Raw genomic sequence first — 17,906 nt, 5'->3', positions numbered from 1 at the left:
ATACATTTTGGAATCATCCCCCTTGCACACTTTTTCAATCATAGGGAATCGAACAATGGTGCAGGCCATACTATTTAATCAGCTCTTAATATTCTAACTTAGACCAGAGTTTTGCACCTCTGCACTAGTTTAACTCTGCAATGTGTCATTGTTGGTCAGGGGGGACCTGAATGCTGTCAAGCCGCATTCTTTAAAAAGTGTCTGGGTAAATAGGAGCATGACCATTGTGTAATAGCCCACTCTTGAAGCTGTAGCCTATATTTTGAGGACCAAAATTAAAATAAGCCTTTGGGCTTTATTGTACTAATTCTCCTTTAAAAACAGTCCTATGTCATTTATCCCACTGGAGCATCTTATTTTTCATTAAAATGGATACATTTATTAATTAAAAACAACCTTTCGGATGAGTGCAGGGTTCCAACCGGGTTCCAACAGTCTTCGGTCGCCCTCTGCAGGAGTAAACCATAAAGCACAAGAACGAATACATGGGCTGGCCCATCAATGATTTCTCTATTGATGAGAGATGATCAATACAGAAAAAAACAGTAGTGAATTGATTGCTTTATCTGGTCCATTATCAACCCGAAAATTAGTTGATATAATAAAGTATCTCATGAATTGTCTAGGCCTATAATACAATTATAATTCAATAATAGAATAGACTTTTGTGAGAGACAAATAATGTTAGAGTTACATTTAAAGCTATAATATCATGTTTACATATGATAATATCAAAGAGTTGGTGTAAAAACAAAACATGAACAATAAAACAATATTTTATGTTGCACTCCATGTGATTTTCACTTAAGTCCTTTCTACAAATCCTATCAATCGGTAATCAAGCGATAAATTGAAATTCAAATAAAGTTGCATGTATGGGTTTAACAAAATTCCAAAAACGGTATTTATATTTCTTGATAAATCATTATTTGTAATAAACCCGTCAATTAAAATGTGCACGCGCGCGTCTCAGTCCAAAGTGCTTGAGCTGCACGCACGCAGTCCACAGAAGGAGGAGATGGGGGAGTAACGATTCTCGCAGAAGACCAAGGGGCAACACGACAATAAGTTATTTCGCGACACTGCTGAGGCGGGTCAACAAACAAATGACCGAAGACTTCGTGTAAACATTCGACCTGGAAAATCGTTTGGCAATATTCTTACGAAGCAGTCTAGGTGGTGTCTTGAAGCTTGTTTCCTTTTGGATCAGGTTCTTTTCTCTGGAACTATTTCTTGGGATCTCGCGCAGAAAGAAACGGATTGATTTAAATCCAAGAAGAAAGGTAAAAACCGCCGATAGAACTTCTTATTCAAAATATAACTAGGAACAATGAGTTTATACACCACCAAAGTATTGTACGAGCTATGAAACAGAACAGTAGTCCATTTGCATTTTAGTGAGTGAATGTTTCGTGGAGTCAGGTACGAACATCTTCCATAAAAAAAAACGTGAATTCGTCTTAATTTTATTCAAATTTGTGTCGATATAACCCATGTTTTCAGTTAGTCTAAATAGTGTAGTCATCAAAATCCGTCTAAATTAGCCCGCATACAATTATACTGTAGCCTAATTACTACCTTGCTTGTAATATGCTACAACTTGCTTGCCTCTAAATTTAGCGTTAAATAAAATGGCAATGTCTTGACCATTCAGAGCAAACCTAACAGTGCGGGGGTGGCTTACACTAAGTTAAATATATATCTAAACCTATACTTAGTTTTTAATTCAAGTCTTGTTTCTCCTGGGTTGTTCTTCTAAAGTAAAACGATACACAAGGCAATAGTAAATGTCGTCTCCTACGAATGATACAGCGCCCTTCTCCCGTCTTGGGACAATCAGTGTAATTTTGTAAATGACAGATCTCAATGACAAGACACATCATTCACCCAAGTTTCAAAACATTTTTGCCGGTGCTGTCAAAGGTATCACGTACCGACCGAGACAGATCCACAGTACTCTCCCTGATTTCATCGTAGGGGGACAATAAACCCTAGGAGCTGGAGACCGAAAGTACAGGAAGTTATGAGGATGGCCACCTTTTCAGAACACTTTTCTCAACAACAGTAAAAAACAGCACTTCAAAGTTTCATTATTCTAAAGAGAATGCTAGACTGCTATAGTTTTACAGCAATAACTCAGCTCTTAGACTCATACCCCATTCATACAGAGGGCTTTAACTACAAAGTACCTTCCTTTTGCAGGTTCAGAATTGTGGGTGGCAAAAATAAGGGATTCTATCAATGTGCATATTTAGTCAATCAGACTTTACCTTAGTAGTGTAGGTCTATAGGCAACAACCAGGCAGCAACTGTAGCAGAAGCCCTTTCCTCAATGTGCGTGTGTCTTGAGTGTCCCCATTTCCATCCTAAAGAGATTAGCTAATGAATGCTTGGAGTCATAGAGAGGTAAGATGAATTCAAGACCCTTTGGCCATCTCTCCCCCAGGAGTCCCAATTGAGTAGAATCTGTAGATAGTCACGCTCAATGTTCAGCTAAGAATGTGTATCCCCCTGAGAGCGAGAGAAAATGAGCAGGGCCCATGTCTTTGTGTATTACGGTACATCCCCCAAAGCACTTGTTACCTGAGACTAAACCATCCTCATCGTGCTGCCTGGCGGATTTCACGCTTGAAGTGTGCTACTTACCAAAACCGAGCTGTCGGAATGAAAGAGGTCAGAGAATGAAGTTGTCGAGAAAGGAAACCAAGATTATGCAGGTGAAGAATAGCTTTTGAAGGTACTTTCTTAGAACTTCTGATACAGGTCTGTCTGTGAGAGGTGGAGTAAAGAAAGACAATGGGGGGAAAGAGATGAGGAGAATAAGAGCAATGTTGTGTGGTAGCATTTTGTCACTTTGGATGTAAAAATGACTCATGTATTTTCCTACCTTCAACCATCTTTGTTTTATTTCCAGAAAAACAGGGATGGAAATAGGCCAGTGCCTTTATTGGCACTCCCAATATACATTTGTGCAGCACCATAAATGTTGAAATATTAACGTTAGCAACCCCCTAGGCATAAGAATATCAATGGTGTTCAAGTGCACTGTTCACTCTCTCAAGAGTCAATGTATAATTTGACCCCTGCTTCAAAATGTTCCCACATTCTATCTTTGCCTTAGAACATAAACTGCAGCCTGGCTAATCGCACATCTGTTTTGTGCTGTCTCGACGACCCCTATGGTCATTGTCATGCTATACAGTACAAACAGATCTGAGACCTGGCTACATGAAGTTACCACTGTACCAAATGGCCCCCAGGCAAACTCTCAAAAGAAGCACTGGTGTCTTAATTCACCTCACCCCCATGAATAGGAAGAAAGAGCAGGAGACTAAAGATAGAGAGGGGGAGGGAGGTAAGTGGGGGGTTTATGGTGGGGAATGAGTGACTGACATGAGTTGGGGGATGGAGTGATGACATAAGGGGAAAGAGGGAGGACAAAGACTAGAGCGACAGATGGAGGGAAGGTAAGAGGCGCAGTTATGTCTTCTTGCCTAAAGTTTTAAAATTCTACCCATTTTGAGTCTTTCTGTTTGTGTCTACTGTCTGTCTATAGGGGCGAAAACTGCAGCATGTGATAAGTGTAGTCGGCAGCATTGACCGCTGCAACATGTGGATGTCAGGATGCAGCTATGTCAATTGAAGAAATCTGGTGCAACCATGTCAGTGAGATTATTCCTTTATTTTATAGAGCTGACGTGTGAGGGTCTGCACCAAGGCTAGTAGTAGTAGGTGGCTAGTGCGTAAGAGGATAAACTGGTAGAGTTCTAAAGTACTCAAACCAATAAATATTGTGGTAATAGTGGGAACTTTTTAGGTATTTCCATCATAGAATATAACTCAATGGGCAACAAATAGAAGACACTGGTGCTTGTTTTAAGAAACCAAAAGCTAATTTGTCAATACAGGAAGTAATATGTAATTATCATTTTTGCATGTCATTTTGAAGAGAATACCAGGTAAGTAGTGGACTAATGAGGAATAAGGAAAATAAAATATTTACTCAATATATTGAATAGGTCTAATTTGATTGAATAGTGGGACTTTAGAACAGGTCTTTTAAACTTGAGATTTACCAATTATATTTACTTGTGTTTTGATGCTTTGGTTGCCCATAGAGACTGTTCAAACTTGTTTGCCGAACACTATTCAGTGCTTTGTGTTCTGTCACTGTGTCATGCACCTGCAGTCTGAATGGACATATAGTATTACTGTACGCACCTGCAGTCTGAATGGACATATAGCATTACTGTACACCATCTCTTTCTTTCACTCTCACGGGCTGTTGCATCATGTGTGAATGCACTTTCAGATAAATATTGACATACTGCTAGACATGTCCAGTATGCTTGCAGACTTTTCACTCTGTCACACACAAATGTGCGCGGACACACACACACACACACATTCATTCACTCAGAGTTGAACACTGACGTATTTGCTGACCCATCACACTCCCCATTGTTTTCTATGTTTGCTCTATGGGCCTGAACAAGGATAGGGCGGGAGAGAGTAGGAATATGACAGTTGGATATGATGGGAATTGTTAGAGAAAGACCGAAGACTGAGATATAGAACCTAGTCAGAATAGAAAGAAAGGATAGGGGGATAAAGGTCTACTAGTACAAAATAACCTTTATGCTTATATTGGTCATACTGCCAGTATCAAGTTATTTTCTTGTTGAAGGCCTACTGGAAGATGAAATGTTAAACTGAAACCAGTTAATCCCTTTTGTATACAGGTTTATACTCGCGACTCATTTGGAGTAGGGTCTGTGTATTTGGTGAAAACAAGCCATTTCAAACAGCTCTCATGCATTAATGATGTTCTTCTATTTAGAAGCTCAGCTGAAATTGGCATTGAAGCTCAATTGTGTTGTATAGATCTGTGTTGCATCCTAAGTGTGTGTCTAACTATTTCCTTTCTCATGCATCTGAGCATAACCCAGCTTTTTATATGCTATCCGAGCTGACACGTGTATATCCATCCATCCATCCATCCCAAGGCAAACCAAAATGTCCTGCAACAAGCTGCTTGTCAAAACACAGCATTCCCCAACCTGATATTAATTACAGATTGAATAGAGGGAGGAATAAGGAGAGGAAGAGAAAGGAATGAGGTGGGAGAGGATAGAAAAACACCTGAGCAGTTTGAAAGCCTTGTATTGAACACATCAAAAAGGTATGATAACACATACCTTTTTGTGAGCAGAGGGTGACAAAAAGAAAGTGATAAAGTATAACCTGTATTTGATGACAACTATGCTGGTAAATCTAGTGATATCGCACTTTAAGTGTTGTGAAAGTGATGAAAATAGTGATGTGAATAGTGATCATGCTATTCATTTGTCCATTACAACACAAGAGCATGCTCACTGAGGGTGTTATGTTATGACAGTATAATGGATAATGTTATAAAAATGTTGTGACTTTGTGTGTTTAGTTAGTGTCATTGTATCAATGTTGTGCTTCTACATCTGCATTGCTTGCTGTTTGGGGTTTTAGGCTGGGTTTCTGTGTAGCACTTTGTGACATGGGCTGATTTTTAAAAAGGGCTTTATAAATACATTTGATTGATTTGATTGATTACTAGTGTTAAAGTTGTGGAATCTATTTAACTTGCTATTGTTTTTTGGTGTTATCATACCTTTTTGATGTGTTCAATACAAGGCTTTCAAACTGTTTTTAAGTATGTTTGTTTAGGGTTATGATAGCCTTTTGTGTTCTAAAAAGAATGGGTTAGGGGAAGTTAGATTTGTTTTCAAAGACATGATGAGTGTTGTGAAAGGGTTGTACAAAGGTTGAGTGTTGTCAGAAGGTTGTGCAAGTGTTGTTTTGTGTGCTATTGGGTGTGGTGGCATCCAAAGCCAATCTAATTTATCTCAAGTGTTTGCCCACTGTGTGATTGCATGGTAGAACCCTGTGCTTACATCGATGTTCTGCTTAATGACATGTGGATGCACTCAAAGCTGTTATCACACTCATAGAAAAACATACAGTGCATTCGGAAAGTAATCAGACCCTTGATTTTTTTCTACATTTTGTTAGGTTACAGCCTTATTCTAAAATTGATTAAATTGTTTATTCCCACCTCATCAATCTTCACACACTACCCCATAATGACAAAGGAAAAAAAGTTTTTTAGGAATGAGACTTGTCCCAAAGTCACTCCTCATTGTCTTGGCTCTGTGCTTAGGGTCGTTGTCCTGTTGGAAGATGAACCTTATCCCCAGTCTGAGGTCCTGAGCACTCTGGAGCAGGTTTTCATCAAGGATCTCTCTGTACTTTGTTCTGTTCATCCTTCCCTCAATCCTGACTGGTCTCCCACTCCCTATCCCCACAGCATGATGCTGCCAACACCATGCTTCACCGTAGGGATGGTGCCAGGTTTCCTCCAGATGTGACACTTGGCATTCAGGCCAAAGAGTTCAATCTTGGTTTCATCAGACCAGAGAATCTTGTTTCCCATGGTCTGCGAGTCCTTAAGGTGCCTTTTGGCAAACTCCAAGCGGGCTGTCATGTGCCTTTTACTTAGGAGTGGCTTCCGTATGGCCACTCTACCATAAAGGCCTGATTGGTGGAGTGCTGCAGAGATGGTTGTCCTGCTGGAAGGTTCTCCCATCTCCACAGAGGAACTCTGGAGCTCTGTCAAAGTGACCATCGGGTTGTTGGTCACCTCCCTGACCAGTGCCCTTCTCCCCCGATTGCTCAGTTTGGCCAGATGGACAGCTTTGGGAAGTCTTGATGACTAAACTTTTTCCATTTAAGAATGATGGAGGCCACTGTGTTTTTGAGGACCTTTAATGTAGGATACATTCTTTGGTACCCTTCCCCAAATCTATCTATGCCTCTACACAATCCTGTCTTGAGCTCTACAGACAATTCCTTCAACCTCCTGGCTTGGTTTTTGCGCTGACATGCACTGTCAACTGGGGGACCTTATTATAGACAGGTGTGTGTCTTTCCAAGGCATGTCCAATCAAGTTGTAGAAACATCTCAAGAATGATCAATGGAAACAGAATGCACCTGTGCTCAATTTTGTATCTCATAGCAAAGGGTCTGAATACTTATGTAAATAAGGTATTTCTGTTTTTATTTTTAATGTATTCGCATATCTAACATATCTAAACCTGTTTTTTGCTTTGTCATTATGGGGTATTGTGTGTAGATGGAGATAAATAAAAAAAACATTTTTAGAATAAGGCTTTAACGTAACAAAAGGTTGAAAAAGGGAAGCGGTTTGAATAATTTCCGAATGCACTGTACACAGACACCGCAGTACACAAACAAACTCCCTCCCAAAGACATGAGTAAACATAGTTGGGAGCATTCAAAAGTGAAACTGTATTGCAGTACAGGTAAACATTTGCTTAAAGTGGATGTAACTGCACTGTCTGGGGCATATTTCACTACATAATTTATTGTTAGATAATTGCTAATGAACTTGGAGCTTGGCATCACCCTAAGAGTTCTGTCACATTTAAAGATGTACAGTTGCTATAGCAAATTTGGAGTAAGTTACTTTTTAATGCCCCCAACTGTAGTTGTAGATGCTTTACCTCCGGTGAAGTGTGTTTGGTTTAGCTGGCTTTTGGCCTGTAAAAAAAGTTGAAAAGCTGGTAAATAAAAGGTTAACGGGCCGGGAGAAGGAAAAAATCTAATTGATAAGGAATGCCTTTTAGACTGTTCATTAAATACACTTGAATGGTCATGCTTATCGGTCTATAGGTTAATTTGCATAATTTAGTGGAATTAAATTGGTGCCTGTGTAGGCTACAGTATATTTGTTATGCTCCTGAGCGGCTCAGTGGTCTAAGGCACTACGTCTCAGTGCTAGAGGCGTCACTACAGACATAGCCTGGATACGAACCAGGGTAGCACAACCGTCTGTGATTGGTAGTCCCATAGGGCGGCGCACAATTGGCCCGGCGGCGCACAATTGACCTAGTGTCGTCCGGGTTTGGCCTGTGTAGGCCGTCATCGTAAATAGGAATTGGTTCTTAACTGACTTGCCTAGTTAAATAAAAAATGTATCTTATCACACGCATTGAGCATACAGAGCCTTCGAGCGGAAGGAAGGAAGGCTTCATCAGTGCGTCACACACCACTTTGCAATGAGCTGGAGGCAGTAGGCTATGCATTTTGAAAAAATATGGTTCATTGTTTGAAACCTGAACATTTTAATACATCTTATTGAGGCATGTCTTACCTTGCTTCAAAGTAGCCTATTAGATCTCTTTATAAATTTCAAACTGATATTTTCATAAAACGTCCCTTTTCAGGACCCTGTCTTTCAAAGATAATTCCTAAAAATCCAAATAACTTCACAGATCTTCTTGTAAAGGTTTAAACACGGTTTCCCTTTGTTCAATGAACCATAAACAATTAATGAACATAGCACCTGTGGAATGGTCGTTAAGACACTAACAGCTTACAGACTGTAGGCAATTAAGGGCAGTTATGAAAACCTAGGACACTAAAGAGGCCTTTCTATTGACTCTGGAAAAACACCAAAAGAAAGATGCTCAGGGTCCCTGCTCATCTGCGTGAACGTGCCTTAGGCATGCTGCAAGGAGGCATGAGGACTGTGAGACGTGTCTGTACTGTGAGTACCTAAGACGGCGCTACAGGGAGACAGGGCGGACAGCTTATCGTACTCGCAGTGGCAGACCAAGTGTAACAACACTTGCACAGGATTGGTACATCCGAACGTCACACCTGTGGGACAGGTTAAGGATGGCGACAACAACTGCCTGAGTTACACCAGGAATGCACAATCCCTCCATCAGTGCTCAGACTAGAGGTTGACCGATTTAATCGGAATGGCCGATTTTAATTAGGGCCGATTTCAAGTTTTCGTAATCGGTAATCTGCAATTTTGGACACCGATTATGGCCGATTACATTGCACTCCACGAGGAGACTGCGTGGCAGGCTGACTACCTGTTATGCGAGTGCAGCAAGGAGCCAAGGTAAGGTGCTAGCTGGCATTAAACTTATCTTATAAAAAAACAATCTTAACATAATCACTAGTTAACTACACACTGTTGATGATATTACTAGTTTATCTAGCTTGTCCTGCATTGCATATAAATGATGTGGTGCCTGTTCATTTATCTACGCCAAAAGGGTGACTTTGCCAAACGGGTGATTTAACAAGCACATTTGCGAATAAAGCGCCGTCGTTGCACCAATGTGTACCTTAACCATAAACATCAATGCCTTCCTTAAAATCAATACACAAGTATATATTTTTAAACCTGCATATTTAGCCTGCTAACATGAATGAACATTAATTTTGCCTGCTAACATGAATTTCTGCAAGCAGAGTCAGGGTATATGCTGCAGTTTGGGCCACCTGGCTCATTGCGAACTGTGTGAAGACCATTTCTTCCTAACAAAGACCGTAATTAATTTGCCAGAATTGTACATAATTATGTCCTAACGTTGTGCAATGTAACAGCAATATTTAGAGTTAGGGATGCCACCCGTTCGATAAAATGCGGAATGGTTCCGTATTTCACTGAAAGAATAAACATTTTGTTTTCGTAATGATAGTTTCCGGATTTGACCATATTAATGACCCATGGCTCGTATTTCTGTGTGTTCTTTTTAGAATTACGCCTATGATTTGATAGAGCAGTCTGACTGAGCGGTGGTAGGCAGCAGCAGGCTCGTAAGCATTCATTCAAACAGCACTTTCCTGCATTTGCCAGCAACTCCTGAGATTGGCAATAATAATAATAGTCAAAGGTATATGAAATACAAATGCTATAGAGAGAAAGAGTCGTATAAAAACTACAATAAAATAGGTAAACTTTTCTACTATGGGTGACTGTAGATTGACAGGCTAGTGATTTTGCTGTTCGTTGGCTGAGCAAAAGTAAATGTGGAGAGTTGTATCTTCTAAGTCCACATCCGAAATCGGTAAGAAGGACCACACATCGTTGCATCCTCGACTTGCATCTTCTGTTAATATAATTTACCATAACCGAAATGTGATTTCTCATGTCTGGTAAATTTAAAATGTTGCCTGTTAAATGTCCGGAAACCCTGGTATGTGTACGTGAGTGCATTTGTGTGTGTTATTGACCCATTTTCATTTATTGTACTTAACCCACTTTTATAGCATTGATATCAAGTTAGCCAAACACTCAATTTTAGATGTAAATCAATGATTTACATTTTTCTGTATGGTTTTATCTAATGCTTTACTTGATGGATAATTGTTGTGAATAGATCATATTGGATTTATTGTGTTGAATGCATTTTGAGATCCAACCCTTGTATCTTTAGTCTTTTCCTCCAGTTCATCGGGTAGACAGACAGTGGTTAGAAGGCGAAACTACGAGGCATACATCAATAACATGCAAACTTGTCCTGCACAGAATTAATAAGTTAGTCATCCACATCCACCCATTTATACTGGAAAAATAAGGTATTCAGCAGCAATGTTCCCGCTAATTGTTTTCGGCACTGAGCAAATTTCAGATCTGCTGAGCAAAACTTGAACATTGGGAAAAATCTGTGCAACTTCCGGCGTGCATTTAGTGCGAGTCTGTACCCACTTTAATTTACTGTTTTAAGTGGCCAAGTAGGCTACTGTGGCTATTTGATCATAATGTGGCCTACCATTTAAAAAAAATAAAACAAATAAGGAAAATGCATCATGTAACATTTTAACATGGAAGTAGCAGTTCTATCATTCAGCCTATAGTAGCAGCCAATGTGTGGTGTTCATTGTAGGCCTACAGTGGCTTGTGAAATTATTCATATTTTGGAGGTTTGTAATTATTTGATTTACATAACATACTTACCACTTTGAAGATGCAAAATATTATTTATTGTGAAACAAACAAGAAATAAGGTTAAAAAAAGAGAACTTTAGCGTGCTTAACTATTCACCCCCCCAAAGTCAATACTTTGTAGAGCCACCTTTTGCGGCAATTACAGCTGCAAGTCTCTTGGGGTATGTCTCTATAAGCTTGGCACGTCTAGCCACTGGGATTTTTGCCCGATCTTCAAGGCAAAACTGCTCTAGCTCCTTCAAGTTGGATGGGTTCCGCTGGTATACAGCAATGTTTAAGTCATACCACATATTGTCAATTGGATTGAGGTCTTGGATTTGACTAGGCCATTCCAAGACATTTAAATGTTTCCCCTTAAACCACTCGAGTATTGCTTTAACGGTATGCTTAGGGTCATTGTCCTGCTGGGAGGTGAACTTACCAGTCTCAAATCTCATGAAGACTGAAACATGTTTTTCTCCAGAATTTCCCTGTATTTAGCGCCATCCATCATTCCTTCAATTCTGACCAGTTTCCCAGTCCCTGCCAATGGGGAAAAACATCCCCACAGCATGATGCTGCCACCACAATGCTTCACTGTGGGGGATGGTGTTCTCAGGGTGATGAGGTGTTGGGTTTGCACCAGACATAGTGTTTTCCTTGATGGCCAAAAAGCTACATTTTAGTCTCATCTGACCAGAGTACCTTCTTCCATATGTCTTTTGGCGAACACACAACACGTTTGCTTTTTTTTCTTCTGGCCACTCTTCCGTAAAGCCCAGCTCTGTGGAGTGAACGCCTTAAAGTGGTCCTATGGACAGACACTCCAATCTCCGCTGTGGAGCTTTGCAGCTTCTTCAGGGTTATCTTTGGTCTCTTTGTTGCTTCTCTGATTAATGCCTTCCTTGCCTGGTCTGTGAGTTGATGGGCGGCCCTTTCTTGGCAGGTTTGTTGTTGTGCCATATTCTTTCCATTTTATAAAATAATGGAATTAATGGTGCAAGTTTTTAATCTTATTAAGAATACAGTGGCAAGAAAAAGTATGTGAATCCTTTGGAATTATCTGGATTTCTGCATATATTGGTCATAAAATTGGATCTGATCTTCATCGAAGTCACAACAACATACACACAGTCTGCTTAAACTAATAACACACAAACTATTGTATTTTTCTTGTCTATATTGAACACAATTTAAACATTCACAGTGTAGGTTGTAAAAAGTATGTGAACCCCTAGGCTAATGATTTCTTCTAAAGCTAATTGGTTTCAGGAGTTGGCTGACCTGGAGTACAATCATTTAGACAAGATTGGAGATGTTGGTTAGAGCTGTCCTGCCCTATAAAAACACTTACAAAATTTGAGTTTGCTATTCTCAAGAAACATTGCATGATGTGAACCATGCCTCGAACAAAATAGACCTCAGAAGACCCCAAGAATAAGAATCGTTGACTTGCATAAAGCTGGAAAGGGTTACAAAAGTATATCTAAAAGCCTTGATGTTCGTCAGTCCACGGTAAGACAAATTGTCTATGAATGGAGAAAGTTCTCCCTAGGAGTGGCCATCCTGTATAGATGACTGCAAGAGCACAGCGCAGAATGCTCAATGAGGTGTAATTAAGAAGAATCCTAGAGTGTCAGCTAAAGACTTACATAAATCTCTGGAACATGCTAACATCTCTGTTGACGAGTCTACGATGCGTAAAACACATTAAACAAGAATGGTGTTCATGGGAGGACACCACGGAAGAAGCCACTGCTGTCCAAAAAAAACATTGCTGCACGTCTGAAGTTCGCAAAGAGCATCTGGATGTTCCACAGTGCTACTGGCAAAATATTCTGTGGACTGATTAAACTAAATTTGAGTTGTTTGGAGGGAAAAAAAGGCACCGCACAGCACACCAACATCCAAACCTCCTCCCAACTGTAAAGTATGGTGAGGGGACTATCAGGGTTTGGAGCTGCTATGCTGCCTCTGGGCCTGAACAGGTTGCTATCATCGACGGAAAAAACTTGGGAATTCATTTATCAAAACATTTTGCAGGAGGATGGGTTGGGTGATGCCACAGGACAAAAACCCAAAACACAGAAGTAAATCAGCAACCGAATGGCTTCAACAGAAGAAAATACGCCTACTGGAGTGGCCCAGTCAGTGTCCTGACCTCAACCCGATATTAATTAGTTTGTGGAATTAGTTTGACACCCCTGGTCTGTAGCCTAAGCCAAGGCATAGGCTATTCTCAATCACAGCTTTATAATAGAACAAACAATAATATTTTTTTCCTGTTTTGGGGCAAATTAAGCAAGTATCAAGTTCTGAAGACAGTGGACTACTTTATCCAGGCAATGCTGTCATAAGTAGTGATCCACCGATATCCAATATTTTCCTAAAACCTGGGACAGATATTTACAATTTTAGCAGACTTTTTAAGCATTCTAGTACAGTTATAGTTAACACATACACATGGACGCAACAATATAAGGCACTGCATCTCAGTGCAAGAGGCGTCACTACAGTCCCTGGTTCGAATCCAGGCTGTATCACATCTGGCCGTGATTGGGAGTCCCATAGGGTGGCGCACAATTGGCCCAGCGTCGTCCAGGTTTGGCCGGGGTAGCTGTCATTGTAAATAAGAATTTATTCTTAACTGACTTGCCTAGTTAAATAAAGGTTACACACACCACACTGACCAGTAAAACATTAATCAAAAGCTATTTCTTTCACTTGCTGTGCTGTTTCGTTGTTCATTTGTTCAGTCGTTTCATTCTCAACCAGGATTTCTCATACTATGGAACGCCGTTTGGGTCTTTGTCAAATAAGCTTGTTGACCAATCAGGACCTGTATATGACTGCATCATATAATAATAATTTAAAGTGTTTTTTTTTTTACATGGTGTAATCAATGTGTAATAACTATATTTCATTGATATGTATGCTATGATGCTGGTAAAGTTGTCTCGCACACCTACAGTGCTGGTCATATAAAAAAAAAAGCTAGTTAGCTCATGGATGCAAACACTGTTCTTCCCCAAAAACATAGCAAAAACGACATCTGTTTCAGTAGCTATATAGTTAGCTAGCTAACTATATAGCTAGGTGTCATCTAAAATAACCCTAATTTATAAGACAATTCTTATTTGATTAATGGTGGTCGGACTCATCTATGTGAAGCTAGCCACAAAAAGGATTAGATACAATAGTAGACTTTGCAGTTAGCTTTCAGAATAAATGTAAGTCATCGACAGTGACACAAATAGTAGAATTATGCCATAATTGAATAGATCATGCTAAATGAGGTTGTAATGTTAGAAAATTAACAAAAGACAATTTTGTTAATTTAACAAATCTAAAATCACACTGGATGTATTATACTTTAGAATTGCATTGGGGGCATACTTATTTCACTGTACAACCTTACCTATAGATTGTGGATCAAGGACATGGGGTATCAGTCTACTCAGTGACACCCAGAGAACATTAGCATCGTAGCTCTTATTGTGGGTCTCTGAAACAACAATTGAGCCACATATGTCAACCTATGTGTATTGAACACTATTCCAGAGGAAAAACAATACTACGTGGATGTTTTGGAGTCTGATAACTCTGGGTATTGAGTAGACTGATACCCCATTTCATTGATTTTCAATCCTTAGCTAAAGCTGTACAGTGCAATATGAATGTCAATACACACAATAGGCTGACTGGGGAGATGATTTCACACACTCACAGTCCCGCGATAAGAGCTACAACGCTAATATTTGCGTAAACTCTGCAGAGTTAGATTCTGTGGGTGTCACCGAGTAGACCGATACCCCATTACATTGCTTCACATTCCAACCGTGTTTAACATTTTATCTAGTCTATATATGGCATGATTCCACCTATTGTAACCTTTTGTATCACTTTCAAGAGGTACTTTTGAAGGCAAACCGCAAAATCCACTATTGTGCCTAATCCTTATTGTGGCTAGCTTCACAACACAACCCGGTCCGGTCGAGCCTCACTAGCCAGATGAAGCTACCGGGCTGCTTATAATGTTAGCTTTGGGCAACAGGGTTAATTATCTGGCTAGCTATTTATTTTCATGAACTGAAGTTCAATTTCAATAGGCGAACAACAAGTGGCTACCTAGCTAATACTTACTCACAAGGATTCCTAAATCATTGCTAAGAATAATGAAAATGACTGCAGTTTCTACTGGTCATTGTTTTTAGGCTGGCTGTATTGGTGATAGCTAGGTACCAAGCTAAAGCTAGCTACCCCCGAAGTTGTGGTCAAACAAATAATGCTTTATTACCAATGCGGTATTGTAAACACATCGTTCGTGATTGGTTTTTGCAAATTCAGAACACACACCATTCTATAAAAGAACTGTGTTATTTGACGTTGCAAATTAAAAGCTTATTTAACGCGTCAAATAGTGTTATTTGACGTGTATCTTTGACATGCAAAGACTCAAACGGCATTCCATAGTATGTTGTGACGCTAATAGCAGTGACGCTATTACTGTGTAACTTCGGTAGGGCGACGTGTACCGGTGCTTAACCAGTCGGCGAAAGCCAACATCACCCATGACAGAGAACGGTTGATTGTCAAGGGCAATGAATTCCATTATCTTGGCTTTAATGGACTTTGCCTTTTGAGTTGTCTCGCTGAAATGTTCTTACTCTTTCAAATGGCTGCTCGACTTGTTGACTGCTCGATCCACACAGCAGTCATTGTGGGCTAGATTAGGAATGCTGTTTTTGCACGTGTAGCGCAAAATGTTACGTGGCGTCATTGCCTCATGTACCTGAGTTATGTAGGTATGCACGTCGGCTTTAACATCGGTTTTGCAAATCGGCGTTAAACTAAACATCGGGCCGATACCGATGTTGGCATTTTTAGCTAATATCGACAGATTCCGATATGTTCACCGATATATTGTGCATCCCTAGTCATTCCTCATCAGACAGTCACTGCTCTATCACAGTGCGCCAGACAGACAAACACACAAACCTGCTCCACGCTGAAGCTCCTCCACCAGAAATAAATATTTGAAAAGATTTGCCTGCACTTAGCCTCTGCCCAGGCTTTCAACAACATTATCTTTCGTCATGATTTGTCCAGCTGCATTTGATTTTGCGCTATAGCCCAACTGTTGTCTTTAGCTGAGTTAAAACTGCGATATGTAACTTTCTGGGTGACCCGACCAAATTCACATACAAATCTGAGTTATAGATCTGTCATTCTCATTGAAAGCAAGTCTAAGAAGCGGTAGATCTGTTCTATGTGCGCTATTTCTATGCTTCTCGTTCTTAAGTTTAGTTTTCCATCGTTTACTTTTGGTTTTGTACACCAGCTTCAAACAGCTGAAAATGCAATATTTTTGTTTATGGAAAAGATATTTCACAGCAGTTTAGATGGTACAATGACTCACTATATTTGCTTGTTTTGTCTTACAAACTGAAATTAGGCAAACTATTTTTATTTTCGCAACCATGAAATGGCGGCTAGATTTCTGCATGGTGCATATAAAAAAAAAAAAATCTAACATTTTAAATACTTTTTGGGGGGTGATGGCATATCACAATGTTTTATGGCCACATAATCCCCATAGGACAAAGGTTGACATCGCCCATCCCTAGTGAACAGTATGAGCTCTCACTGTGCCCCTCTCTCACTTCAGCCCCACATCCAGATGCCGACCACCCCTTCCTCGTACGCCCACCCACCAGCATGCCTGCCCTCTTCCTCCTCCATACCACCCACCCCCCACTATTTCCCGTACCCCTCCCCACCATGCTCCCCAGGCCCTGGGGTGAAGGGGGTTGGCAGGGCCGGGGGGGTTACCCTGCGCTCTCCGGCCACCCGTCACCTCACCCACCTGGACCCCTGGAGGAGACACAGTTGGGAGCCCGGAGCTATCGTTACGGTGCAGCAGAAGGGGATGGAACCCAGCGACAACCGCAGGTAAGGGGCGCAATAAACACACAATTATTTTCGGGAATCTTTATGTTAATATTTTATCCATTTACAATACAATATTTTCAAAAAATATCTATTATACAGAAACGATGGAAATGTTTACATTTTTTTCTGTTAAGAGTCCCCAATCCCACCACACAACTACAATATAGCTTTAATAGACACTCTTATCCACACACTCTTAAATCACATGTTCACACCCAAATATACAGTCAAATCTATCAGCATCCGTGTATGATTTATTTGAAAACCGTATTCATGTGGACCTCAGGCAGTCCCTCCAGAATTTAGCAGGGATTATTTCTGATATTTGCCTGCAAAAATGCTTGATTTGCTGCAGCAATTCTGACATTGTGCGTGGCATTGTGCATTTTGTCCAATTTGGCGCAAAAATGCGCTGACGAGGCAACGTTTGACGTGTGACTTGGTTGAACCATGCTGTTCGGTAAATGTACAGTGATTGGTTGAAATTGCAAGCCCTCTTTTTGTACTGCTTGATTTTGCTAAATTGTTTGCAATCACGAAATCCCGGAAGGACTGCTCACTGGCAGTTAACCCCCCACTCACACTCTTTTTCACTCTCTCTCTCTCTCTCTTTCACAAAATTCATAGGAAGCTTTAAAGGAAAACTCCACCCACAAACTATCTTTTGGCATTTATTTAATTAGTCCATTGTTGACGTAGTCAAAAAAGGTTTTGCTTGTCAGCAATCAAGTTTTCAAGTTAGGTAGCTTTCAAAATACAGAAATCATCCCCTCATGATGACAGTTTGGGGACGATGTCAACAATGGACTAATGAAACAAATGCCAAAAGATAGTTATTGGGTAGAATTTTCCTTAAATGCCTTTTTAGTTGTTGAGACTGTCTCCACATCTCTTAAAAATGCCTCCTTTTCACCTCGTCACATGATTTACCTGACAATAACACATTTCCAGTGGGTGGTAGGTACAAGGTAAATCATATTTGGCACAAGCCTTGGTGAAAGCTTGGTGATATGACTGGTAAGGGTTGGTTTATCCCACAACGGCCCTGTCTTGGGAAGATAATTGGGAGTGTTCAGTGTGTCCAGATTCACAGACATACAGTGCCTTAGGGAAGGAATTCATACCCCTCGACTTTTACCAGATTTTAAGTTTCAGCCGTATTCTAAA

At 40.3% G+C, this 17,906-nt stretch overlaps 1 protein-coding gene across 8 annotated transcripts in view; it reads left to right on the top strand.

The window, feature by feature from the left end:
• Positions 1–971: 971 nt before the first annotated feature.
• The window catches only part of LOC110488222 (rho guanine nucleotide exchange factor 2), a 67,637-nt gene continuing 50,702 nt past the window's right edge, over positions 972–17,906 (top strand). For all 8 annotated transcript variants that reach the window (XR_016493596.1, XR_016493597.1, XR_016493598.1 and 5 more), the window contains exons 1-2: positions 972–1,283; positions 16,456–16,739. Coding sequence is in view for 4 of the 8 variants with exons in the window: in XM_036971836.2 (XP_036827731.1) it covers positions 16,468–16,739 (272 nt within the window). In the remaining 4 variants the exon portion in view is untranslated. The remainder of the gene's footprint in view (positions 1,284–16,455; positions 16,740–17,906) is intronic.

This window comes from Oncorhynchus mykiss, chromosome 30 (assembly GCF_057628025.1).
Source record: "Oncorhynchus mykiss isolate SJ-2025 chromosome 30, ASM5762802v1, whole genome shotgun sequence".
Classification (NCBI taxonomy): Eukaryota; Metazoa; Chordata; class Actinopteri; order Salmoniformes; family Salmonidae; genus Oncorhynchus; species Oncorhynchus mykiss.
The sequence above is the reverse complement of the archived record's forward strand: the minus strand, read 5'-3'. Positions and strand labels throughout refer to the sequence as shown.